The following is a 22594-nucleotide window of genomic DNA, read 5'->3' on the forward strand; positions in this document are numbered from 1 at the left end:
TCAAACACAGTATGTGCAAAATAGAACCCCAGCCCACAATGGTCTCTATACCTCTCTGAATATGAGTAAACAGCACCTTCATTATCTGATTCATGCCATCTCTTTGAAATCACCTCCTACCACCAGGCACCTTGCTAGCTTATTCTACTGTCAACACTGACCACTCTGCTATTTGAACGTTACTGAGTCTTTCTACTTGCTATTACCTCTACTTGGAATTATCTTCTCCCAGCTATCCAAATAATGGTTCCCTCAATTCCTTCAGGTCTCTACTGAATATTAGATTCTCTTACATGATACATAACACAGTACTGTCCTGCCTGCCTTTCTATTTTTCTTCAGAGCATTTATCACTATATATATGTCATTTATTTATTTGCAGTCTCTTTTTCCCCAGCAGAATGTTAGCTGTATGAGAAAGGAACTTTGTCTAGACCATTCACTACTGTATGTCAAGCAATTACAGAGTACATAGCGCAGTATGACATATTTTAAAATGTAATACAAACCATCAAAAGTTTTATTCAGATAAATAATGGAGCTGTTACCAAATAAAAATTATTGTCCATGCAAATACATAAGGGAGACAATGAAAATATCTTCAAGGAAAACAAAAACTAACTTCAGGCAAATGTATCTCATTAATAAACCAAATCATGAATAAGAGCATAGGACTGGGTGTAATGGTTCATGCCTGTAATCCCAATACTTTGCGAGGCTAAGGTGGGAGGATTGCTTGAGATCAGGTGTTTGAAAACAGCTTGGAAAACAATCACTACAAAAACTTTGTTAAAAATTAGTTGGGCATGGTGGCATGTGCCTGCAGTCCAGTTACTTGGGAGGCTGAGGTTGGAGGATCCTCTGAGCACAGGAGTTAGAGGCTGCAGTAAGCTATGATCGTGCTACTACACTCCAGCCTGAGCTCAAAAAATAAAAATAATTTTTTTCATGATTAGAGTACAATTCTTTTCCCTGAAACTTTAAAGATAGAATTCATAACTGTTCTAATTCTTTTCCCTGAAACTTTAAAGACAGAATTCATAACTGTATATTTATAATCATTTCCATTCCTCCATGAAATTCAAATTTTAAGAAAAGACAATAAGGCCATAATTATTTAAAAGAATTTTTACAGAAAACCCTTCACACCCAGGTGGTTCCATTAAAAAAAAGAAAATAAGAAATTTAAAAAGGATCATAAGTTTTTCCACACTAATGTTTTTCCAAAATAGAAATCTATACAGGTTTTCATGAGAAACATCTGTCTCTTCAGATACCATAAAAAGCAAAAGCAGCACTTTAATTAAAAACATTTATATTTTAGTAATAAAAAATGTTTTAAAAGGTTTCATGATTTTACCATAGAACCTTAGAAACACATTGATCCTTTGTACAAAATGTAATAGATTCTAAACAAAATTATTGATCTTTAACATTAAATAGTATTGAATATAAATAAACTTAATTGAATGTAAACTTTTACTTACAAAAAATCTAAGTGAAAAATACCTGAAAAGATTGAGTACAGTAATATGTCACTCAACTAAGAAAATACACACATTTACAGAGGTCAGAATTCATACTCTGATCTTACATAAGTAATAGAACCAAACATGATTAAAGTAACAACATCAGCATGTGCGGCAACAGCAAATAATTCCATGTTAATCATCAGGTTTTCCATTGTTCCTAAGGAAAAAAATCTAAGGTTTACTCATTAAAAAATAATGAAAATTGTAATCAGTAAATTTTTTTTTGAAACTTACGATTTAGATACTCCTCAAACTTTTCAAAAGCATAATCTTCACGATTAAATGCATTTTTCTGTATTCATACCTTCCCATCAGCTGAGTATTAAACACTATGTTGTCAAAGATACTGAAAGTGTTTCAACAAAAATGATTCTCTGAAGAGCAAAAACCAAGCACCAAACTGTACCCCAAAATTACCTTATACCAGTGTATTGCTTAAGGAGAAAAAAATATAGGTATCAAAGAACAGAGTAGAAAGCCATTTAAAAATCCTTATCTATTATCATTATATTAACCATAATGATAATTATAAAGGAAATGAATACAGCTTTCCTTCCCACAGGAAGTCAAACGTTTCATTAAAGAAAATTACTCACCGCCCATGTTTTAGTCAACCTGAAAATTGGGGCACTCTGTAAGCCAGAAACCACTGCCATAAGTGCATGAAGGTTATTCAGCTCATATAGTTTCTGAAGATTAAAAAAAAAAATGGGGGAGAGGGATGAAAAAGAAACATGAATGTAAGAAAAAATTTAGACTAACAAGTACAATCTTGGCAACTGATACAGCGTTCCAGTATATATTACCTTCATTATTGAGATTTGTCTTTCGACTACCCACATTGTTTACACGAAGTTCTTCTGATGCACAACAGAACTTAAATTTTCTACCCTGGCATTGTCTCCAAACTCTGGGAATAAATCTACCTCTAGTTGAGTAACATGTTAAGAAAACCAAGGTTATGTCTCACATTAAGTTTACACGGTAAGATCATGAAAGCTGGTTTCTAGTAAGGTCTCCCTTGTTACTAAGCCTCTGCTTTATGTTTCAAGTTTCAAGAAAGGTTCAACATCCAGGATTCTTATTTGGTTTCCTATTCAGTACTCCCATTATTCCAGGGCAAGGGAGAAACCTGCCCTTCACAGTCTTCCTCAATTTTCTGCTTCCTCCTACCTAAATCCCCAGATCTTTTTTTTTCATTGATGCTGAGACACTGATTTTACAGTCTGCATGCAAAAAACTCCTAACACTAGTTTCCAGCAATTTGCTATGAGATCTGCATGACATTTACCGCTAATTTCCCAGATTTTTTAATACTACCTGATGCTTACATCCCACAAGTCCTGTCTAAAAACCAGTCATTTTACAACTGTCCTAATCCTGCTCCCAGGTAAGCCCCAGGTCTAGAAAATGCTACGGATAGAACATTTAATTGAAAACCCAAAGAAAACAGATAAAAACAAAATAAATCAGTAACACAAAACATAATATAAACCTTTACACAAGGTTATATAATCTAATTGGGAAACCATTTGACAAATGTATTTCAAGCATTTATTATACTAGGCACCGTATTAGACTGCATATACAAAAATGAAAAAAACCTGTCAAGAAGCTTCAGTCTAGTGAGACAGACATGAAAACAACCAAATACAAATCATATTTGCATAATTCTAGAATAAAATTATATATAGGGTTCTATAAATGTACAGACTAATCAGCCCCTAACTTTGTCTATCTATGGTGGGGGTTCCAATAAGAGACCCTCATCGCATAAAGCAGAGACACTGAAGGACTCATAGCCTGAGTGTAAGAGCAAGATAGAAGTAATCCTCATCCACCATCAAGAGACTGCAAGGCAACAATGCCTGTTTTGAACCACGGTGCTAATGGAAGAAGGAAGGGGTATTATGAAAGTTTGTAGCCCAAATAACTACTTCATAGTAAGAATAAACAAAGGCTGACTGTGGTGACTCACACCTATAATCCTAGCACTTTGGGAGGCTGAGGTTGGTGGACTGTGTGAGCTCAGGAGTTCAAGACCAGCCTGGGCAACATAGTACTATAAAACCTTGTCTCCACAAAAAAAAAAAAAAAAAAAAAAAATTAACCAGGCGCGGTGGCATGTGCCTGTAGTCCCAGCTACTTGGGAGGCTGGGAGATGGGAGGACTGCTTGAGACCAGGAGACAGAGGTTGTGGTGAGCCATGATTGCGCCACTGCTATACAGCCTGGGCCATACAGCAAGACCCTGTCTCAAAAAAAAAAAAAAAAAAGAAAAGAAAGAATAAACAAATAGAAACGACAAAAACCTCATGCTGAACTCGTAGCTTCTGCCTAAGATGTAGAACAGCATGAGAAATCATTGTTCTAGCCATAACAGCAAGAAAACAAAACAGATAAACTTAGAAAGAAAACCATTTTATTAAAGACACTGGAGAGTTGTGGACACAAATAAATTCCACCATTAAAAAAAACACACACACACACAAAAAACCTAGCCTTTAAACAGTTTTTCCCCCTGAGGGCATATGATTAATCTCTACAAGCCTAGGCAAAGATGAAGCCTCCAATGGCCAGATTTTGCTAAAGTAAGAAGAAACCAGTGTTTTTACAACCCTGTGGGCTGATACAACAGACTAGAATCTGCAGGAGTCTCAAACCTAAAGTTGGTTCTTGTGTCCACTGATTCACTCCTAATAGAACTTTCTTTACTGTGTGTCAGTGCTGGAGGCTGACGGCTGGGTTAGAAAGCAGAGAGGGATCTCTGGGACTGAGATAACAGGGTCCTGCTAGAGGAAGCGGCCTATACCATACAAGGTACAGATTTTGCCCTGAGTCATTTGTAACCAGAGGTGATTTGAAAGTAACTAAAGCTGAAACTCAATCCTATCCACCTCAATTCCTAATTGGATCAGAAAAATTAGCTTCGGTTTTTTTTGTTTTGTTTTTTTTTTTTTTTGAGACGTGGTCTGTTGCCCAGGTTGGAGTGCAGTGTCCTGATCTTGGCTCACTGCAACCTCCACCTCCGGGTTTAAGCAATTCTCCTGCCTCAGCCTCCTGAGCAGCTGGGACTACAGGTGTGTACCACCTCACCTGGCTAGTTTTTGTATTTTTAGTAGATACAGGGTTTCACTATGTTGGCCAGGCTGGTCTCGAACTCCTGACCTCAGGTGATCTGCTCGCCTTGGCCTCCCAGAGTACTAGGATTATATTCCTGGCTAGAAAAATCAGCTTCTCGTTCTCGTTCCCTCACAGAGGATTGGTCTTAAGCACCCTGGGAGAAGAGAATCTTTACTCCAGTCTCTACCATTCTTTTAAATACAATGTTTAAAAGTAGAAAAGTCAGAAAGGAAGAAGTGAAATCTGCTTTTATTTTCAGATTACATGATTGCATATATAGCACCAAACAATTAGAAAATGAGATGGAAAAACATTTACACTAACATCAGAACACTGGCCATCGAGAAATAAAGATATGCAAGAGTGCTTCACTGAAAATAAAGCACTGTTGGGAGAAATTAAAGAAAACTTAAACAGAGATATACCATGTTTACGGATTTAAAGTCTTAATATTGTCATCACTTCTTCCCAAAGTGATCTATAAATTCAATAAAACCTCAATCAGAAATGCAAGCAGGCCATGTTACAGAAATTGACAAGCTAATTCTAAAATTTCTATAGACATAAAATGGAGATAGCACAGCCAAGACAATCTTGGAGAAGAAAAAAACATTAGAACACTATCAGATTTCAAAGCTTACTGTAAAGCTATAGTAATTAAGACAAAGAGATACTGGAATAAGAAGAGACAAATAAATCAATGGAACAGAACTATATCTACACATACATATTTGACCAAGTAATTTTCAACCAAAATGTCAAAGCAGTTAAACAGAGAAAGGAATGGATAGAACAATTAGATACTCTTTTTCTTTTTATTTCCCTTTTTTTTTTTTTTTTTTGGAGATGGAGTCTCGTTCTGTCACCCAGGCTGGAGCACAATGGCACAATCTCAGCTTACCACAACCTCCACCTCCCGGTTCTCCTGCCTCTGCCTCCCAAGTAGCTGAGATTACAGGACTGTGCCATCACATCCAGCTAATTTTTGTATTTTTTAGTAAAGATGGGTTTCACCATGTTGGCCAGGCTGGTCTTGAACTCCTGATGTCAGGTGATTCACCTGCCTTGGCCTTTCAAAGTGCTGGGATTACAGGTGTGAGCTGTAATCTGCGCCCAGCCTAGATATTCTTATGAGGGAAAAAAAACGAACCTCGACTCCTACACCTTCCACCATACACAAAAATTAATTTGGTCAGATGAGGTGGCTCACGCCTGTAATCCTAGCACTTTGGGAGGCTATGGTGTGCGGATCGCCTGAGGTCAAGAGATCGAGACCAGCCTGGCCAATACGGTGGAACCCCATCTCTACCAAAAATACAAAAATTAACTGGGCGTGGTAATGCACATCTGTTAATCCCAGCTACTTGGAGGCTGAGGCAGGACAATAACTATAGGAGGAACCCAGGAGGCAGAGGTTGCAGTGAGCTGAGACTGCATCACTGCACTCCAGCCTGGCTGACAAGAGATAAACTCCATTTCAAAAAAAAAAAAAAAAATTAATTCAGGATGGATCACTTCAAACTATAATACTCTTAGGAGTGATCAAAGAAAAATGTCTTTATGACCGTAGATTAGGCAAAGATTTATTAAACATAACACAAAAAACACCACAAAGATAAAAATAACAAATTGGGCTTCATCAAAATTGAACACTTCTGTTCACTAAACAAAAGACAACATTAAGAAAATAAAAAGGCAAGCCACAGACTTGGGAAAAAAATATGTATTTCTGAAAAGTGTTTGTATTCAGAATACTTGAAAAAATCCCTACAACTTGGTAAGAAAAACAATCCTATTAAAAATATGGGCAAAAGATTTGAAAGGATAATATCACAAAACAAAATATCCAAATGATCCACGTACATATGAAAAGATACTCAACCATCACTATCATTAAAGAAATACAAATTAAAACCACAATAAGATACAACTACACACCCAAACGAACGGCAAAAATTAAAAAAAAAAATTAAACATCAAGTACTGGCAAGATGTGTGGAGTAACTAGAAGACTCTTATTGCTGACTGAAATTTAAAGTGGTAAAACCAACAGGGTTATGTTGGAAAACAAGAATATTTGGCAGTTTCTAATGAAGTTAAAACATATTCCTAATCTATAACCCAGCAGGTCCACCATTCCTAGGTATAATCAAGAAAAAAGAACGCATATTTCACAAAAATGTTCATAATAGCTTTATTCATAAAAGCCAAAGGTAAAACAAATTGTGCATTAATAAGAAAATGATAAAAAAAAAAACACTGTGGAATATCCATACATTGGAAATCTGCTTAACAATAAAAGAATTACCGAAAACATGCAAAGTGGATGAATCTCAACAACATGGTAAGCAAGAGAACCCAGCCACAAGCAACAGCTTTCTGTAGGATCCCACTTACATAAATTCCCAGAACAGCCTTTATCTACAGAATTGTAGCAGTGGGTGTGTTGGCACGGCAGTATGGAGGGTATGTTGTTTGGGAAAGTGCTTAAAGGAACTCTTGCAACAAGAAGGGCCTTATGAGAAATGGGCCCTTACCAGACAATGAATCTGCTGACATCTTGATATTAAATTTAATCCTCACAGTTCTCTAGAATTTTTTTTTTTTAATCCTCACAGTTCTCTAGAATTTTTTTTTTTTTTTTTTTTTTTTAATGAAATGAAGTTTCCTTCTTGTTGCCCAGGCTGCAGTGAAATGGCATAATCTCAGCTCACTGCAACCTCCGTCTCCCAGGTTTAAGAGATTCCCCTGCCTCAGCCTCCCAAGTAGCTGGGATTACAAGCATGCGCCATTATGTCCAGCTAATTTTTTATATTTTTAGTAGAGATGGTACTTTACTTAAACTCCCGATCTCAGGTGATCTGCCCGCCTTGGCCTCCCAAAGTGCTGGAATTACAGGCATGAGCCACCGTGCCTGGTCTAAATGTTTGTTTTTATAAGCCACCTAGTTTATGGTATTTTTGTTACAGCAGCCAGAACAGACCGAGAAAGAAATTAAAGATCAGTGACTCTGACTACTAAAATTAAGAACATGTAAATCAGAAAATGGTATGAAAAAAGTGACAAGACCAGCCACAAACAGAAATATACATACAGAGCTTATGCAAACTAGCATCTAGAGTCATATAAAGAACTCATAAAAATCAACGAATGACTACCAGGCGTGGTGGCTCACCCCTATAATTCTAGCACTTTGGAAGGCCAAGGCGGGCAGATCACCTGGGGTCAGGAATTTGAGACTAGCCTGGCCAGAGTGTTGAAACCCCATCCTACTAAAAAAAAATACAAAAATTAGCCAGGCATGGTGGTGTGAACCTGTAATGCCAGCTACCTGGGAGGCTGAGGCAGGAGAATTGCATGAACCCAGCAGGCGGAGGCTGCAGTGAACGATCGCGCCACTGTACTACAGCCTGGACGACAGTGAGCCTCCATCTCAAAAAAAAAAAAATCAATAAAAGACCAATGCCAAAATAGGAAACTGCTGAATGATCTTAAACAGACCTTTCGAGAGAGAAAACCTAAATGGCCAATATAGAAGAGATGTTCACTCCTTTTAGATTCAATGAAAGGCTATTAAAACTAAAATGAGATACATTTCACATCCACCAGAATTGGCAATAATGAAACATTTTGACAGTATCAGGTGGTGACATGCATGTGGAGCAACAGGCTTCTTCATAAATTGCTAGTGAGAGTATATCAATATAACCAGTTTGGAGGTTACCTATAACAAAGTAAAAATGATGAGGGGACGGGTATAGTGGCTCATACTTGTAATCCCAGCACTTTGGGAGGCCAACGTGGGAGGATCACTTGAGCACAGGAGTTCAACACCAGCCTGGGTAACACAGTGAGACCTTGTCTTTTAAAAAAAAAAAAGGAAATTAGCCAGGGGTGGTGGCTAATCCCAACTACTCAGTAGGCTGAGGTGAGAAGACTGCTTGGGCCCAGGAGATCGAGGATGCAGTGAGTTAGGGTTTGTACCCCTGGCTTTCAGCATGAGTGACAAAACAAAATCCTGTCTTAAAAAAAAAGAGAGAGAGAGAGAGACTCAGCAATTTCACTGCTAGTATGAACTCTGTATTTCTAGGGCTTCAACCTCCACATAAATACCAAGAGACTCACAAGAATGCTCAAGACAGCAGGGCTTATAATAGCAAAAATCTTGAAATAATCCACATTGAATAATTTGTGATATATGCAAATAGGATGCTCTATAACAGAGCTACTCCTAAAACCATTAAGTAACAATGCCTAGTTATAAAAGTATAAAAGTAAATATGAAATAATTCAATTTAAACAAAATCCAAAAGCATACATTGGCAACAATGTATTATTCAGAAACATATAAGCTGTAAAAGAAAAGCAAACATAAAATTCAAGGCAGTAGTTCCCAGTGTAGTAGAAGGGAAGGAGGTGGCATATGAAGAGGCATATGAAAATTCCCAGTGCTAAGTGGGTGCATGCATGGTTATCCACATTATGATTCTTTTGCTACTTTAAATATTCTTATATTCTTTTGTATCTATGTGATAGTAAGTTTTATGTATCAACTTGGCTAGACTATCAACTTGATTCAGTTAATCAAACCCTAATCTAGGTGTTATCATGAAGATATTTTATAGATGTGGTTAACATCTATAATCAGTGGACTTTAAGGGATTCCACTTGATAATGTGTGGACTTCATCTGCTCAGCTGAAAGGCCTTAATACTGAAAACTGGGGTTTCCTGGAAAAGAAATGCTGCCTCAAGAACACTGCCTAAGTTCCTGAGTTTCCAGCCTGTTGGCCTGCCCTACAGATTTCATACTTACCAGCCCCCTTCAATGGTATAAGTCAATTCCTAAAATCTATTTATACATTTTATATTTAGATCTCTTTATAAACGTATATACAGAATACTATGGTTCTATCTCGCTGGAGAATGCCAACTGATACAATACTCAAGTAAGAGACCTGTTAGTTTTATAACAAACAATATAGTAGGAAGAGGGTCAGAATAGAAGAGTTTAAGAGACAAAAATAAGAAAAAAACAATTATGGGTTTAGAGCTTCGTATGAAGGTAAGTGCTGTCAAAAATAATTCAAAGTCTGAACTGAAATTAAATGACTGCTTGATGAAGACAGTGGAAGGTTTGAGCAAAATTTGGTGGTTTTGAGTGGAACATACTTAAAAGTATCAGAAAATAATAATGTAGAATTCATGGAGAAGAATCATTAATTTTATTAGTTAAAAACCAGAATTGGCCAGGCGCAGTGGCTCACACCTGTAATCCCAGCACTTTGAGAGGCCGAGGCAGGCAAATCACCTGAGGTCAGGCGTTTGAGATCAGCCTGGCCAACATGGTGAAACCCCATCTCTACTAAAAATATGAAAATTAGCTGGGGGTGGTAGTGTGCACCTGTAGTCCCAGCTACTTGGGGAGCTGAGATGTAAGAATCGCTTGAACCCAGGAGATGGATGTTGCAGTGAGCCAAGATCACACCACTGCACTCCAGCCTGGGCCACAGAGTACAACTCCATCTCAAAAAATATATACATATATCTAACACATCACCACAAAAAATTTTTAAAATATTTTGATGCTTTTGCAAAATATCAAATTTGTAGAAGGCTAGCTCTGCCACCTAGTGCCATAGAATGTTAGAATACAATTGCTCCCATGTTCTTAAGGAAAATATGGAAGAGTTATGACTTACAATAATTGTAAACATGATACTCTCATTTTATTCTACCTTCTTTCATTTACAGGTAAGCTAAGTTTTATATTTATGACAAGAGTAATGAATGAACGTGGCTACAATTACCATACTTCTTAGTGAACTTAACATTAAAAGAAACCAAAAATATATCATCCTAAAGTATACTTCTTTGACATATTTTGAGATGGCTATTCAGAGGGCCTACAGACAGAAATAGCCCTGAAAAGCTGCCTTTTGTGGAGGAGATTCGCACCTGTAGAGAAAATCTACACTGGTGAAATGAACAGCTAGGCTTTCTCTTGAGTATCCTCTCCCTTGTCCAGATCCAGGAACAATTAACTTAACCACAGGCTACCCCAACTATCCTTTCTGAGGGTAGCTCTGAGATTATCTGAGATATTTCCTTGAGGTATCTGTCTTTGCTTAACATGGTTTCCTCCGTTCACTCACTCATAACCTGTGATGCCACCTTCCCCAGAGCTCAGAGAAACTTGGTCTCAGGCCTTTGTTCCCTGGGCTCATTCATTTTCCCTGTAAGTCACTTACTCCTATGCATCCCTTCCCCCAAAACTCCCCTCTCCCCAGTGAAGAGGATATTGAAGCATCAACCATTTGGCCCTGCTTTGAGTTCGCACTTTGTATGACTTCTATGCACATGTAATATATCTGCTATGCTTTTCTCTCATTAACCTGTCTTTTGTTATAGGGCTGCTGGCCCTAAGCCTTCATGATAGAGAGGGAAAGGCTCATTCCCTTTCTGCCCCTACAGCTAAATTCAGAGTTGTTACAACTTTTAACAAAATCTTGGTATCCTCTTGTGAACAGCATGTCTCATCTCTCTCTCTAATTTCCAATTACTTTTGAAATCCATGCTCCATTTCTTTTGCTCTATTTATTATCTATGCCACACAATAATTGCTTGGTTAATAATATGGTAACATCACATACACTATTCTCTTAAAAATAAAGTTTTCACATGTTTCACTTCAGAAGTGAACTAGTATTCTCCTACTTAATCTTTCATGGCTTTCTTCATCACCTGCAGAATAGTCCAAAATTTTATAAATATCATACTTTACCATAATCTAACCTTTGTTTACTTATTCAGTGAAACAGATCACATAATTCACTACTCAGAGAGTGAGGTGAAGAATATAAAAGAAAGGGTAGGAAAACAGGAAGACTAAAGGAAAAGACAGAGAATGTAGGCATCCAATTTTAAAAACTGACTTATATTAATCAATGAGCCTTAATTTTCCAGTATCAATGAACACTAAAGAAAACATTACAAATATTTATTCACTTGCAAACATTTATGAGTGGTTGAACACAAAAATAAAAACACAAGTTTTTCTTACCTTAGCAGTTTTAATATAGTGGCTCAAAACTTCAGCTCTAATTTTTAATGTTTGAGCATGAAGAATTTCTCTAACGACCCAAAAACTTACCTGTAAATAAAAATTTTAAATAAACATCACTATGATTTTTAATTTGTAGAAGTTATATTGTTTTGCTGTATTTTAAAACATTTTGGCTGAATTAGGTAAGCTCTAAAACTAAACATTGTAAAAGATGCTACTTATGGCAAGTTTTTCTGTGGCTGGTAATTCTACATGGCCGTTTATTTACATTGAGTAGGATCATAAGTGAAGATTCCCAAGTAGGGTTTTCTTGCTGTAAACAAAACTAAATATCAAAGAAACAAAAATATATCTAACATTTTAAGATTAAAACTGCATTTCAAAAATTTTGAAATTCTTTCAAATAAAACCATCTTCTTGATTTCTTTAAAAAAATCATTAAAACTATTAGAAGGCAGATTAGATATACAATATTAAAATGCTCTATTCTGAATAATTTGCTTATTATATGATATGCCCATGCACATTTTAGCACATTTTAATTCATGTACTATGAAAACAAAGTCAACGCACTGTCAAGTTGGTTCAAACTTACACAAATCTAACTACAGAATACAGTTTAAAATCACTGCAAAAATAATGCCACTGCCTCATATTTCTTCACATTTTTAATGAGAAATATTTCAGATTTTACTTGGAATTTTCATGTGTAAACAAATGTCATTACGTATTTTACACGTATTTTACAAATATATATGCAACTATAAAGTGTACATATTTTACAAAGTCACCTTAGTACTTGTTACTATACTTGGGCTACTAATAGTAATAATCCTCCCCAATTCTAACAAGGTTTACTCCTAAAAAAAAAAAAAAAAAAAAATCAAGTTACGCTATGGAAATCTTAATAATAACCTTACCAAATACCAACTATGAATTCAAATCTGAAGTGCAAGTTCAACAACTTAATTAAATTTAATGCTGGGCAAATTTTAGGACAATTACTATGGTGATTCGTTTTGTATTGGAGACAGAGCCTTGTTCTGTTGTCCAGACTGGAGTACAGTGGGGTAATCTCGGCTAACTGCAACCTCTGCCTCCCAGGCTCAAGTGATTCTCCTGCCTCAGTCTCCTAAGTAGCTGAGATCACAGGCGTGAGCCACCATGTCCAGCTAATTTTTGTATTGTATTTTTTTTTAGTCAAGACACGGTTTTGCCATGTTACCCAGGTTGGTCTCGAACTTCTAAGCTCAGGTGACCCACCAGCCTCCTTGGCCTCCCAAAGTGCTGTGATTACAGCGTGACCCACTCTACCTGGCCAACGTGATTTTTTTTTTTTTTTTTTTTTAAGATGAGATCTTATTATGTTGCCCAAGCTGGTCTTGAACTCCTGGGCTCAAGTGATCCTCCTGTCTCAGCCTCTCAGTAGCAGGAACTACAGGGACTCACTACAACACCTGGCTTAGACAAAGGTGATGGTGATTTTAAGCACACATTCTTTGTCACTCTCTCATCGAAAGTTGGGACGAGTATCACTTCTTACTGAATTGGGGCAGGCTTGTGACCGCTTTGATGAAGAAAGCATTAGCAAAAGTGACAATGACTTCCAGGATAAGGTCATAAAAGACCATGCAGCCCCTCCCTTGATTGCTGGAACATTCACTTGGAGAGCCCTAAGCTACTATGTAATATATCCAGGTACCCTGAGACCCCCATACTGGAAGGCTAAGTGTACGTGCTTCCCAAATGACAGTCCGTTAAAGCCAACCGCATTTAAGAATGCTGACCCAGAATAACCAACACCAAGACATGATTTCATAAAATTGCTGGACTCACACGAAAAAATATTTTTTGCTTTAAGCCCCTAGAATTGCTCAGTTACATCTAACAAACTTTTAAAAAATGTATTTCTGAATTGGAAGAAAAATAAAGGATTTCCTCTAGGGACCAAAAACAAGAAATTAAAAGCAAAGCAGTGTTTATAAGAGTGGGTACTGTATCTGCCCTTGGAGGATTTCCTGTTTCAGTGACATAGGGGCTTGCGATTTAATGCTACTTCAAAGACATAATACAAGGCCTCACACCTCTCCACTCCTCCATTTCTATCTAATGCTACTCAAAGGTCTACAATTTCAGTGAAAAGGGAGACAACAAACAAGTGCGTGTGTAGTAATGTAGGCTCTGGGTGGTCAAGGAGAAAAAAAGAAAAACTCTTTCATAAGAATTTGAACTGGGCATAGTGGCTTATGGCTATAATCACAGTGCTTTGAGAGGCTGAGGCAGGGGGATCGCTTGAGGCCAGGAGTTTGAGACTAGCCTGGGCAACATAGTGAGATCTCATCTCCACAAAATATTTTTTTTTTTTTTGAGACGGAGTTTCGCTCTTGTTACCCAGGCTGGAGTGCAATGGCGCGATCTCGGCTTACCGCAACCTCTGCCTCCTGGGTTCAGGCAATTCTCCTGCCTCAGCCTCCTGAGTAGCTGGGATTACAGGCACGTGCCACCATGCCCAGCTAATTTTTTGTATTTATAGTAGAGACGGGGTTTCACCATGTTGACCAGGATGGTCTCGACCTCTCGACCTCGTGATCCACCCGCCTCGGCCTCCCAAAGTGCTGGGATTACAAGCTTGAGCCACCGCGCCCGGCCCACAAAATATTTTTTTAAAATTAGTCTGGCATAGTGGTGCATGCCTGTAGTCCTAGCTACCTGAGAGTCTAAGGCAGGAGGACTGGTTGAGCCCAAGAGTTTGAGGATGCAGTGAGCTCTGACTGCACCACTGTACTGTAGCCTGGGTGACAGACAGAGGCTCTGTTTCAAAATAATAATAATAATAATAATTTTAAAATAAAAATTTGTTAACTACAGGCTACCTTTAACTGGATTTGGTATTTAAATTTTTACTACAGAGAAGTACAAAGATGCTTGAAGCACAACAATAAACATAAAAAATAATCTTAAATCTGCAACAACACTGGATATTAACAAAAGCAAACAGCCTCTTAGAATATGTACTCCCTCAATTGAGGCAGCAGCAAAATTCTCATGGATAAAGCTTAAATAGACATGAGCTTTCAAGCCAAAGATACAAAATTCATTACATATCTTTGAAAAACCCACTTTAAGAATGAACAGAAATAGAGCAGTAGTACCCCAAGAAGTTCCAATAATAATAATAATATACAAACTGCTGAAAATTAATAAATTTTAAAAATAAATTAAAAGATAAGAAAAAAGCATGACTGGTGTGTAAAAGCATACAGATTTGAAACAGATAAAACACAACTGAAGAAAATCGGTGAATTGAAATGTAGATCTGAGGAAATCACTCAGAATGGAGCACAAAGACAAAAAATACAAAAGGTTAAGAGACAAGCAGGAAAGAATGTCAAGTTCCAACACATTTTCAATAGGAATGACAGAGGAAAGAAAACAAAGGTCATGCACAGAGATAATACTTGAGAGATAACTAACTGGCTGAATATATTCCACAACTGATGTGAAAGGTTAAATTATTTCTTAAGGAAAAATTATATAGTGAAGAACTGAATTTCAGACACAGTATTAAAATTTATAAACTCACATGATTGAATCTTCTTGTGAAGGCAACTGCATTCGGTGCAGAACTATATTTTTCTTTTTTATTCCATCCACAACTTGAAAGCTCCTGGAAAATTAAGGTGAAAATTAAATATAAGAAATAGCCCAGTTTTCTTGCCCAGTTAAGGGTTTCAAAACATTAAAGATAGTTTATGTTCTTTTCTAGAATCACTTTATTTAATGGGAACATTTGTAATATTATATCCATTCAGTTAAATCACAAAAGCAAATTTGATTAGCAGGACATAAGAGAGCACAATGACTATGAAAACATAGGCACTCTTACATTCCATAGGCAGAATACTGGCGGATTCTTCTCTGAAAAGATTTGAATCCCAAGAGGAAAAGATCCATAGATAAAGATGAGCATCCCACAACGAAGAGTGAAGATTACTAGTTATTAAGCTCTATTCAGTCACCCAGAGCTCCCAATCAGCTTTCCAGCATCTCACTATTTAAGCCGACAGTCAGGGACCCCAGACATTTGAAGAAACCTTTAATAAAAGGAATCGTGATCCCCTAAAGGGCCTGTCAATAAAATACAAAGGGCCCATGAACTTAGATATAAAAAAATTTATTTTCGTTATACACTAACCTCTAACTGAAATAAGGCAGTCCTTTTAGTTATAAAGGTAGGCTACAGATGACAGTGGTATTGGCAACACATGTGATGTAGTTATCAATCAAAATCACTGACATTTTCATATCACATTACAGTTGATTCAGATACCATTTATAATCATCAGTATTTCAAACTTATGGCAGATACTTAATTTTTTTAGGGGCAGGGTCTTCCTCTGTCACCCAGGCAGAAGTATACTGGTGGGATCACAGTATGCTGCAGCTGTGACCTCCCTGGCTTAAGCAATTATTCCACCTCAGCCTTCCAAGTAGTTGGGACTACAGGTGTGCACCACCACACTCAGCTATTTTTGTTTTTATTTTTTTGTAGAGACAGGGTCTCACTATGTTGGTCAGACTGGTCTTGAACTCCTACACTGAAGCAATCCTCCTGCCTCAGCCTCTTAAAATGCTGGGATTCCAGGCGTGGATCATCACACCTAGATATGGTAATATTTAAGGCTGACCTCTAGATTTTAATGCATTAACAAAGAAGCACATGTATTGCTGTATAACAGCTTTTAAAAATATTTTGATAAGTATATTTTAACAGAACTGAATTCTTTTTATTTTAGAGAAGGGCTAGAGTTCCATAGGCTTCAGTCTGCCACATGGGTCCAAGGTCGAAAATAGGTTAACAAACTTCTATAATACAAAAATAGCCAGGGAGAGAGAGAAACCACAAGAAATAAGACAAAGAACTCTGAGGAAACAGAGTTAGGGCAGAGAACAGAAGAAGCTGAGTTAGGGCAGGGAACGAAGAAAACTGAGAACAGAGGAAGACACAACCATATAATTATTATTTTTCAATACATGAGAAAAGACATTGTACCCATTGAGCAAAAGCAGGAGGATATATAAAAAGAAATATTCGGAGAAAAAACAGAGCTCTTAGAAATAAAAAATATAATACAAATCTGAAAGTCAGTAGAAGAGTTGTGAGCTAAAGTGACTAAAACTTTTAAACAAAAGTTAATGATAGGAATAAAATGTTTTTAAGCTAATTTGAATACCCTAAGGGTCAACATCTGAATAACAGGAATTTTAAGAGGGAACAGAGAAAATTGATCAGAGATTCAAAAACAAAAACAAAAAAAACAACAGATCATATACAGAAAAACAGGGATCAGAAGCTATCAGATATCTTAACAGCAGCACTGGAAGTTAAAAGACAACTGAAGTGATGTCTTCAATTTTGAAGAATTCAATTTTCTAGAATCCTATATCCAACATGAATATCAATTAAGTCTAGACTACAGAAAGTAGACTACAGACATTTTCAAACGTGAACATCTCAGAGAATTTGCCTTCTATACACCTACTCTCAGAGAATTAGCAGAGTATGTGTTTTATCAAAGTAAACTAGCAAACAAAGAAAAACGGAAGATATGAGGCCCAGGAAACTGAGGAGCCAATACAGAAAGAAAAATATTGGGAATCCTCTGATTAACAGCAATGGGAGATTCCGGGTCAAACCTATGAGCAGACTTTAAGAACAAGAGTCAAGAAAGGAGCAACAGGACAGAAATTCCAACAGATATCTGTCTCTGAAAAGCAGGGGAGGCGGCGGGGGAAAAGACAATCAGTACGTTCATTTCTGGCAGAAAATTAGTGATAGGTACAAAGAAAACTAAAGTACATTTTAGCTCAAAAAAGAAAAAAACAAATGAGTAAATAATCACAGTTCAATTGTAAAGAATATAGTTAACTTAGTAAAAACTGTGACATAACTATGTGCAAAAGGTGAAGTGAATTGTGTAAATGGGAGGGCAGAATATAAGAGAATGAAATCATCTTCTATAGTAAAGAGTCAACATATCATATTTGAAATAAACAATCAAGGAAAAATAAGAATTTAGAGATATTATTTGAAAAACAGACATAAATTCCTCTAAGGAGAAACAGCTAAGAGATCTGGGTGGTAATGAGGCTCCAGGATGGAGGTTGGAAAGATGAGAATAACTGAATTACAGTTCTGCTGTATTTTGCTCTCTTATGAAAATTTAACTCCTTAAACATGGTACATGCATATCTTCAATAAGACCTTAAACTAGAAACCAAAACCAACCAACCAAACAAACAAAAGGAATAAATTGAGTCAGGGGAAGATTGAGGAAATAGTTAAGATGATACTATGGTCCTTCAAGAAAAAAGTGATGTTCCCTCAACTAGGGTACTGTCAGAAAAAGGTAATGTTCCTTCAACTAGGGCATTATCATTGAAAAAAATGATAGATTCAAGATATTCTGGAGGCAGACAGGACTTCGTCAAGAACTAGACTCGTGATGTAAGCTAAAACCGAAGTCGGCAGAAGTACTAAGATTCCAGGTTTCTGCCTTGAGCAATTATGACAGGGAATACAGGTGGCGGGGGGAGACGACAATTATTTCCACATAGTAGATAAGCAGTAAACACTCTGGAGAGAAAAACTGCCTTTTTGAATCTTAAAATTAGAGCATATCTTTCAAACTTAAAATTTCTGACAGAAAATAATGAAATTATAAAAGCAATTTTATAGCAAAAATAAAAATTTCTGGATATTCAATTAGCCTAGCTATATGATCATTTTACATTATTTCCCTGGAAAAAAAAAAGAAAGCATTTAGCAGTAAAAATTATATCCACACAAAAATGGTACTATGACAAGGAAATTGAATACATCGAACTACTAGAAACATTTCTGTTCTTTCTAAAATCACAGCATACAAACACAACTACATAAAGATGCCATATTTTGGGATAAAATTCCTAACATTAAATCCCTAAATAACTGAATCTATTTTTAACCAATTACTACAATTACAAAATTTATATTAATGCTATAATCAAAGTGTGTATCAAATTAAACTTATCAAACCACTCAAAGGAGCCATTTGACATAGAATTCAAACTCAATTACAGACCTTTACACAAAAGGCTGATTTCATCATCTTATTGTAAGTAATGCTATACTACAAATAATGAATATCCTTGCACCTTTCCTGACATTTTTTATTATTTCTTTAAAATACAGTCCTACAAGAAATCATGAGGTCAAAGAGTACAAACCTTTTCAAGGCTTTGAGAGCTGAACAACATGGGTTTGAACTGTGTGGGTCCACACATACATAAATTTTTTTCAAAAAAAATTTTGGAAATTTTGTTTTCAAGATTTGTAACAATTTGAAAAAAACTGCAGACAAACCACATAGCTTGGAAATGTTGAAAAATTAAGAAAAAGCTAGGGATGGCATGAATGTATAAAACACTAGTCTATTTGTATCATTTGCAACCATAAAATACACAGAAATATATTATTAAAAGTTAACATTTATGAAAATTAATACACACAAACAGACCTTACATACTGCCATATGCAGTCCAGAGAAAGGTAACAAACATAAAGGTGCAATATTAAATAATAACTGCATAAAATTAACTATAGTACATACTGTTCTACTATACTAATTTTTTAACCAACTTGTGTTGCTTTTATATTGAGCTCAAGTGTTGAGAGTATTCCCTTCAAACACCCTGTGATGACACTTATCATTTTCAATAATGTAATCCTTCTAGACTTTGATGATGTTCTATAAGGGTTCTCTTCCGTATCACTGACAATCCTTTTCATAGAAAAGTATTCTGTGTAATGAGCCTTTGGTGTTGAACTCACTGGGCTATGGGTGGCCTGGGGTATTGCTCAAAATCAATAGAGTTTTAAAAGGCAGTCCCTTACTAGCAAGGTTCTTCCTGGCTTCAGAGACAAAGCATCAACGGAACCAATCCAGAAAAAGGGTTCTCATTTTCCAAGCTTTCTTATTGTACATCCGAAGACTGGCAGCTGGTATTTATGCTTTCCCTTCAAAACTCAGGGTTTAAAAGCAACTTTATTGGTAAGGGCAGTCCTGATCATAAACCCAACCGTAATTGCACACAACAGCAGAGCTAGCCTATTCCCATCTGCCTTAAATTGTGGTGCTTGCTACTCTTCCTTGCTAATATATGTTCTTTGCGGCATTTTTCCCCCCCCAGAGTAGGGCACTTTCATCTGTATTAAAAACTTGTTCAAACAGATATCCATTCTCCTCCATGATTTTTTCAATGGTGTCTGGGAGCTTGTCTGCTGCTGCTTGGTAGGCAGAAGCTGCTTCTCCTATTATCTTGACATATCTTAAGCAAAACTTCTTTCTAAAATTATTACATCATCCTTTGCTGGCATAAAATTCTCCATCTTTAGATGCTTCACCTTCCTTTTAAGTTGTCATATAATGACTTTGCTTCTTCTTGAATCATATTAGAGTCGATGGATATACTTTCTTAAAGCAATCCTGCACCCATTTAAAAAGCAGTATTTTCAATACAAGATAAAAGACAGAATATTTCACAAAAGGTGCAGGGTTTTCATACCTGCTGTCGTATCAAAAGTGATGACTTCACAAATTTCCTTTTTGTTTTTTTTTAAACAATGGTCCTTACATTGAATTCATTTATCTTGAAATGGCAGACAACTGCAGCTGCAGATCTCAATCTAAGAAACATATCAAGCAATTCAACTTGTTCTTGTAATGTCATGACTTTTCTCTGCTTCTTAGGAGCCCTTCCAACATCACTAGTGGTACTTCTTGTGTGTCCCATGGTGTTATTCAAGGTTTAGGACATTGCACTAAACACAGTGAAAAGTACTTGAAAGCTGTGACAGATCACATTTTACTGTGATAATTTATTGGAGAGAGAAACTGCTCATGTGGAGATGATTACAGTGGACTGGTATGTACTACAGTTAATTTTATGCAGTTACGATTTAATACTGCATCTTTATGTTTGTTAATATTTCTCTCAACTGCACATGGCAGAACATAAGGTCTTTGCATAAGTCTTGATAAATATTAACTTTTCCTTTTTTTTTTTTTTTTTGAGATAGAGTCTCACTCGATCACCAGGTACCATGCTGGAGTGCAGTGCTGTGACCTCAGCTCACTGCAACCTCCGCTGCCCGGGTTCAAGCAATTCTCCTGTCTCAGTCTCCTGAGTAGCTGGGACTACAGGCACATGCCACCACACCCAGCTACTTTTTTTGTATTTTTATGAGATTTCACCATGTTGGCCAGGATGGTTTTGATCTCTTAACCTCCGAAAGTGCTGGGATTGCAGGTGTGAGCCACCGCGCCTGGCCAATATTAATACACTTATATGTATTTTATGGAAGTAAAAAATAAAATAGACAAGTATCTACATATATTTTATACATTGATGCCATCTCTTTTTCTTAAGTTTTTGATATTTCTAAACTATGTGGTAAGTTTTTTACACATTGTTACAAAGCTTCAAAAATATTTCCAAAATTTATTGAAAAAAATCTGTGTATGAGTGGATTCTTACAGTTCAACAAGATGAAGAACACATTTGTGACTGCCAGGGTTAAGGGTGGTGAGAAGTAGGGGAGCAGCAATGGAATGGGTGTGACTATAAAGAGGTAGCAGAGGGAGAGATCTTTGTGGTGATGCAGTAGTTCCGTAACTTGACCGAGGTGGTTGTTAGACAAACCTACATATATGACAAAAATCACAAATTATACAGACATGTATTATAAAAATGTCAATTTCCTGATTTTAATAATGTATTATAGTTATGTAAGATGTAACTGTTGAGGAAAACTGAATGAAGAGTAAATGGGACTTTTCTGAACTATTATTATATCTTCCTATGAGCCTCTAATTATCTCTGCACTATTTTGTTGCAAGTTCCTGTGAATCTATTATTACTCCAAAATAAAAAGTTAAAAACCAGCAATTAAAAACAGAACTACATAATGAATTATGAAGCTAAAACTGCACTGGTATTCTATGAACCTGCTACTTTCTTCTTAAATTTTGACATGCATTTATGGTTATCTGTCATTAAAGGAATTTTGCCCTGCCCCACCTCTACCTCTAAAGAGCTGCTAAATTTCTCTATGATAGAAAAAAAAAAATTGCTTTTCCCTTTGTTTCTCTTTCTATTTCAGATTCTAAGACCTTCCTCCAAGTTGCACTAAAATACAATCCAGGAAATAAACTATGCCACAGGTGCCATCTTGCATACTGACAGTTCAGCCTGGTCAAGAGTTAGTCTATACTAAAATATCTCATATGAACATCAAAAGGTTGAAGTAAACTCAGCAACTAAAAGGGTGCTTTTTTCAAGGGTCTGACTTAGGAATAAAGCTGTTTTGAGTATACTACATAAATAAGCCTCCATTTTAGTAAGGGCTAAAATTTAGCAGCCTTGACACCCCTTAAAATTTGTTCCAATAGATTTAAATTGCAATTTTAAAACCAGGTAGTAAAGAGACTCTTTAAGTAGTAAATCATATATATAAAGTCAATTTCTTAACAGTCATTAAAAATGTATTTGAAAGTTCATTGAAAATTCATTGATTAAGGCCGGGCGCGGTGGCTCAAGCCTGTAATCCCAGCCCTTTGGGAGGCCGAGGCGGGTGGATCACGAGGTCAAGAGATCGAGACCATCCTGATCAACATGGTGAAACCCCGTCTCTACTAAAAATACAAAAAAATTAGCTGGGCATGGTGGCGTGTGCCTGTAATCCCAGCTACTCAGGAGGCTGAGGCAGGAGAATTGCCTGAACCCAGGAGGCGGAGGTTGCAGTGAGCCGAGATCGCGCCATTGCACTCCAGC

General features: G+C 36.6%; 1 protein-coding gene across 4 annotated transcripts in view; it reads right to left on the bottom strand.

Moving 5' to 3' along the window:
* RALGPS2 (Ral GEF with PH domain and SH3 binding motif 2) overlaps positions 1-22594 on the bottom strand; it is a 189654-nt gene that overhangs the window by 103734 nt on the left and 63326 nt on the right. For all 4 annotated transcript variants that reach the window (XM_003925334.4, XM_003925333.4, XM_074390145.1 and 1 more), the window contains 3 exons: positions 15303-15386; positions 11717-11806; positions 2129-2221 (listed from right to left, as the gene is read on the bottom strand). In XM_003925334.4, coding sequence (XP_003925383.1) covers positions 2129-2221; positions 11717-11806; positions 15303-15386 — 267 coding nt within the window. The remainder of the gene's footprint in view (positions 1-2128; positions 2222-11716; positions 11807-15302; positions 15387-22594) is intronic.

Source organism: Saimiri boliviensis, chromosome 19 (genome assembly GCF_048565385.1).
Source record: "Saimiri boliviensis isolate mSaiBol1 chromosome 19, mSaiBol1.pri, whole genome shotgun sequence".
Classification (NCBI taxonomy): Eukaryota; Metazoa; Chordata; class Mammalia; order Primates; family Cebidae; genus Saimiri; species Saimiri boliviensis.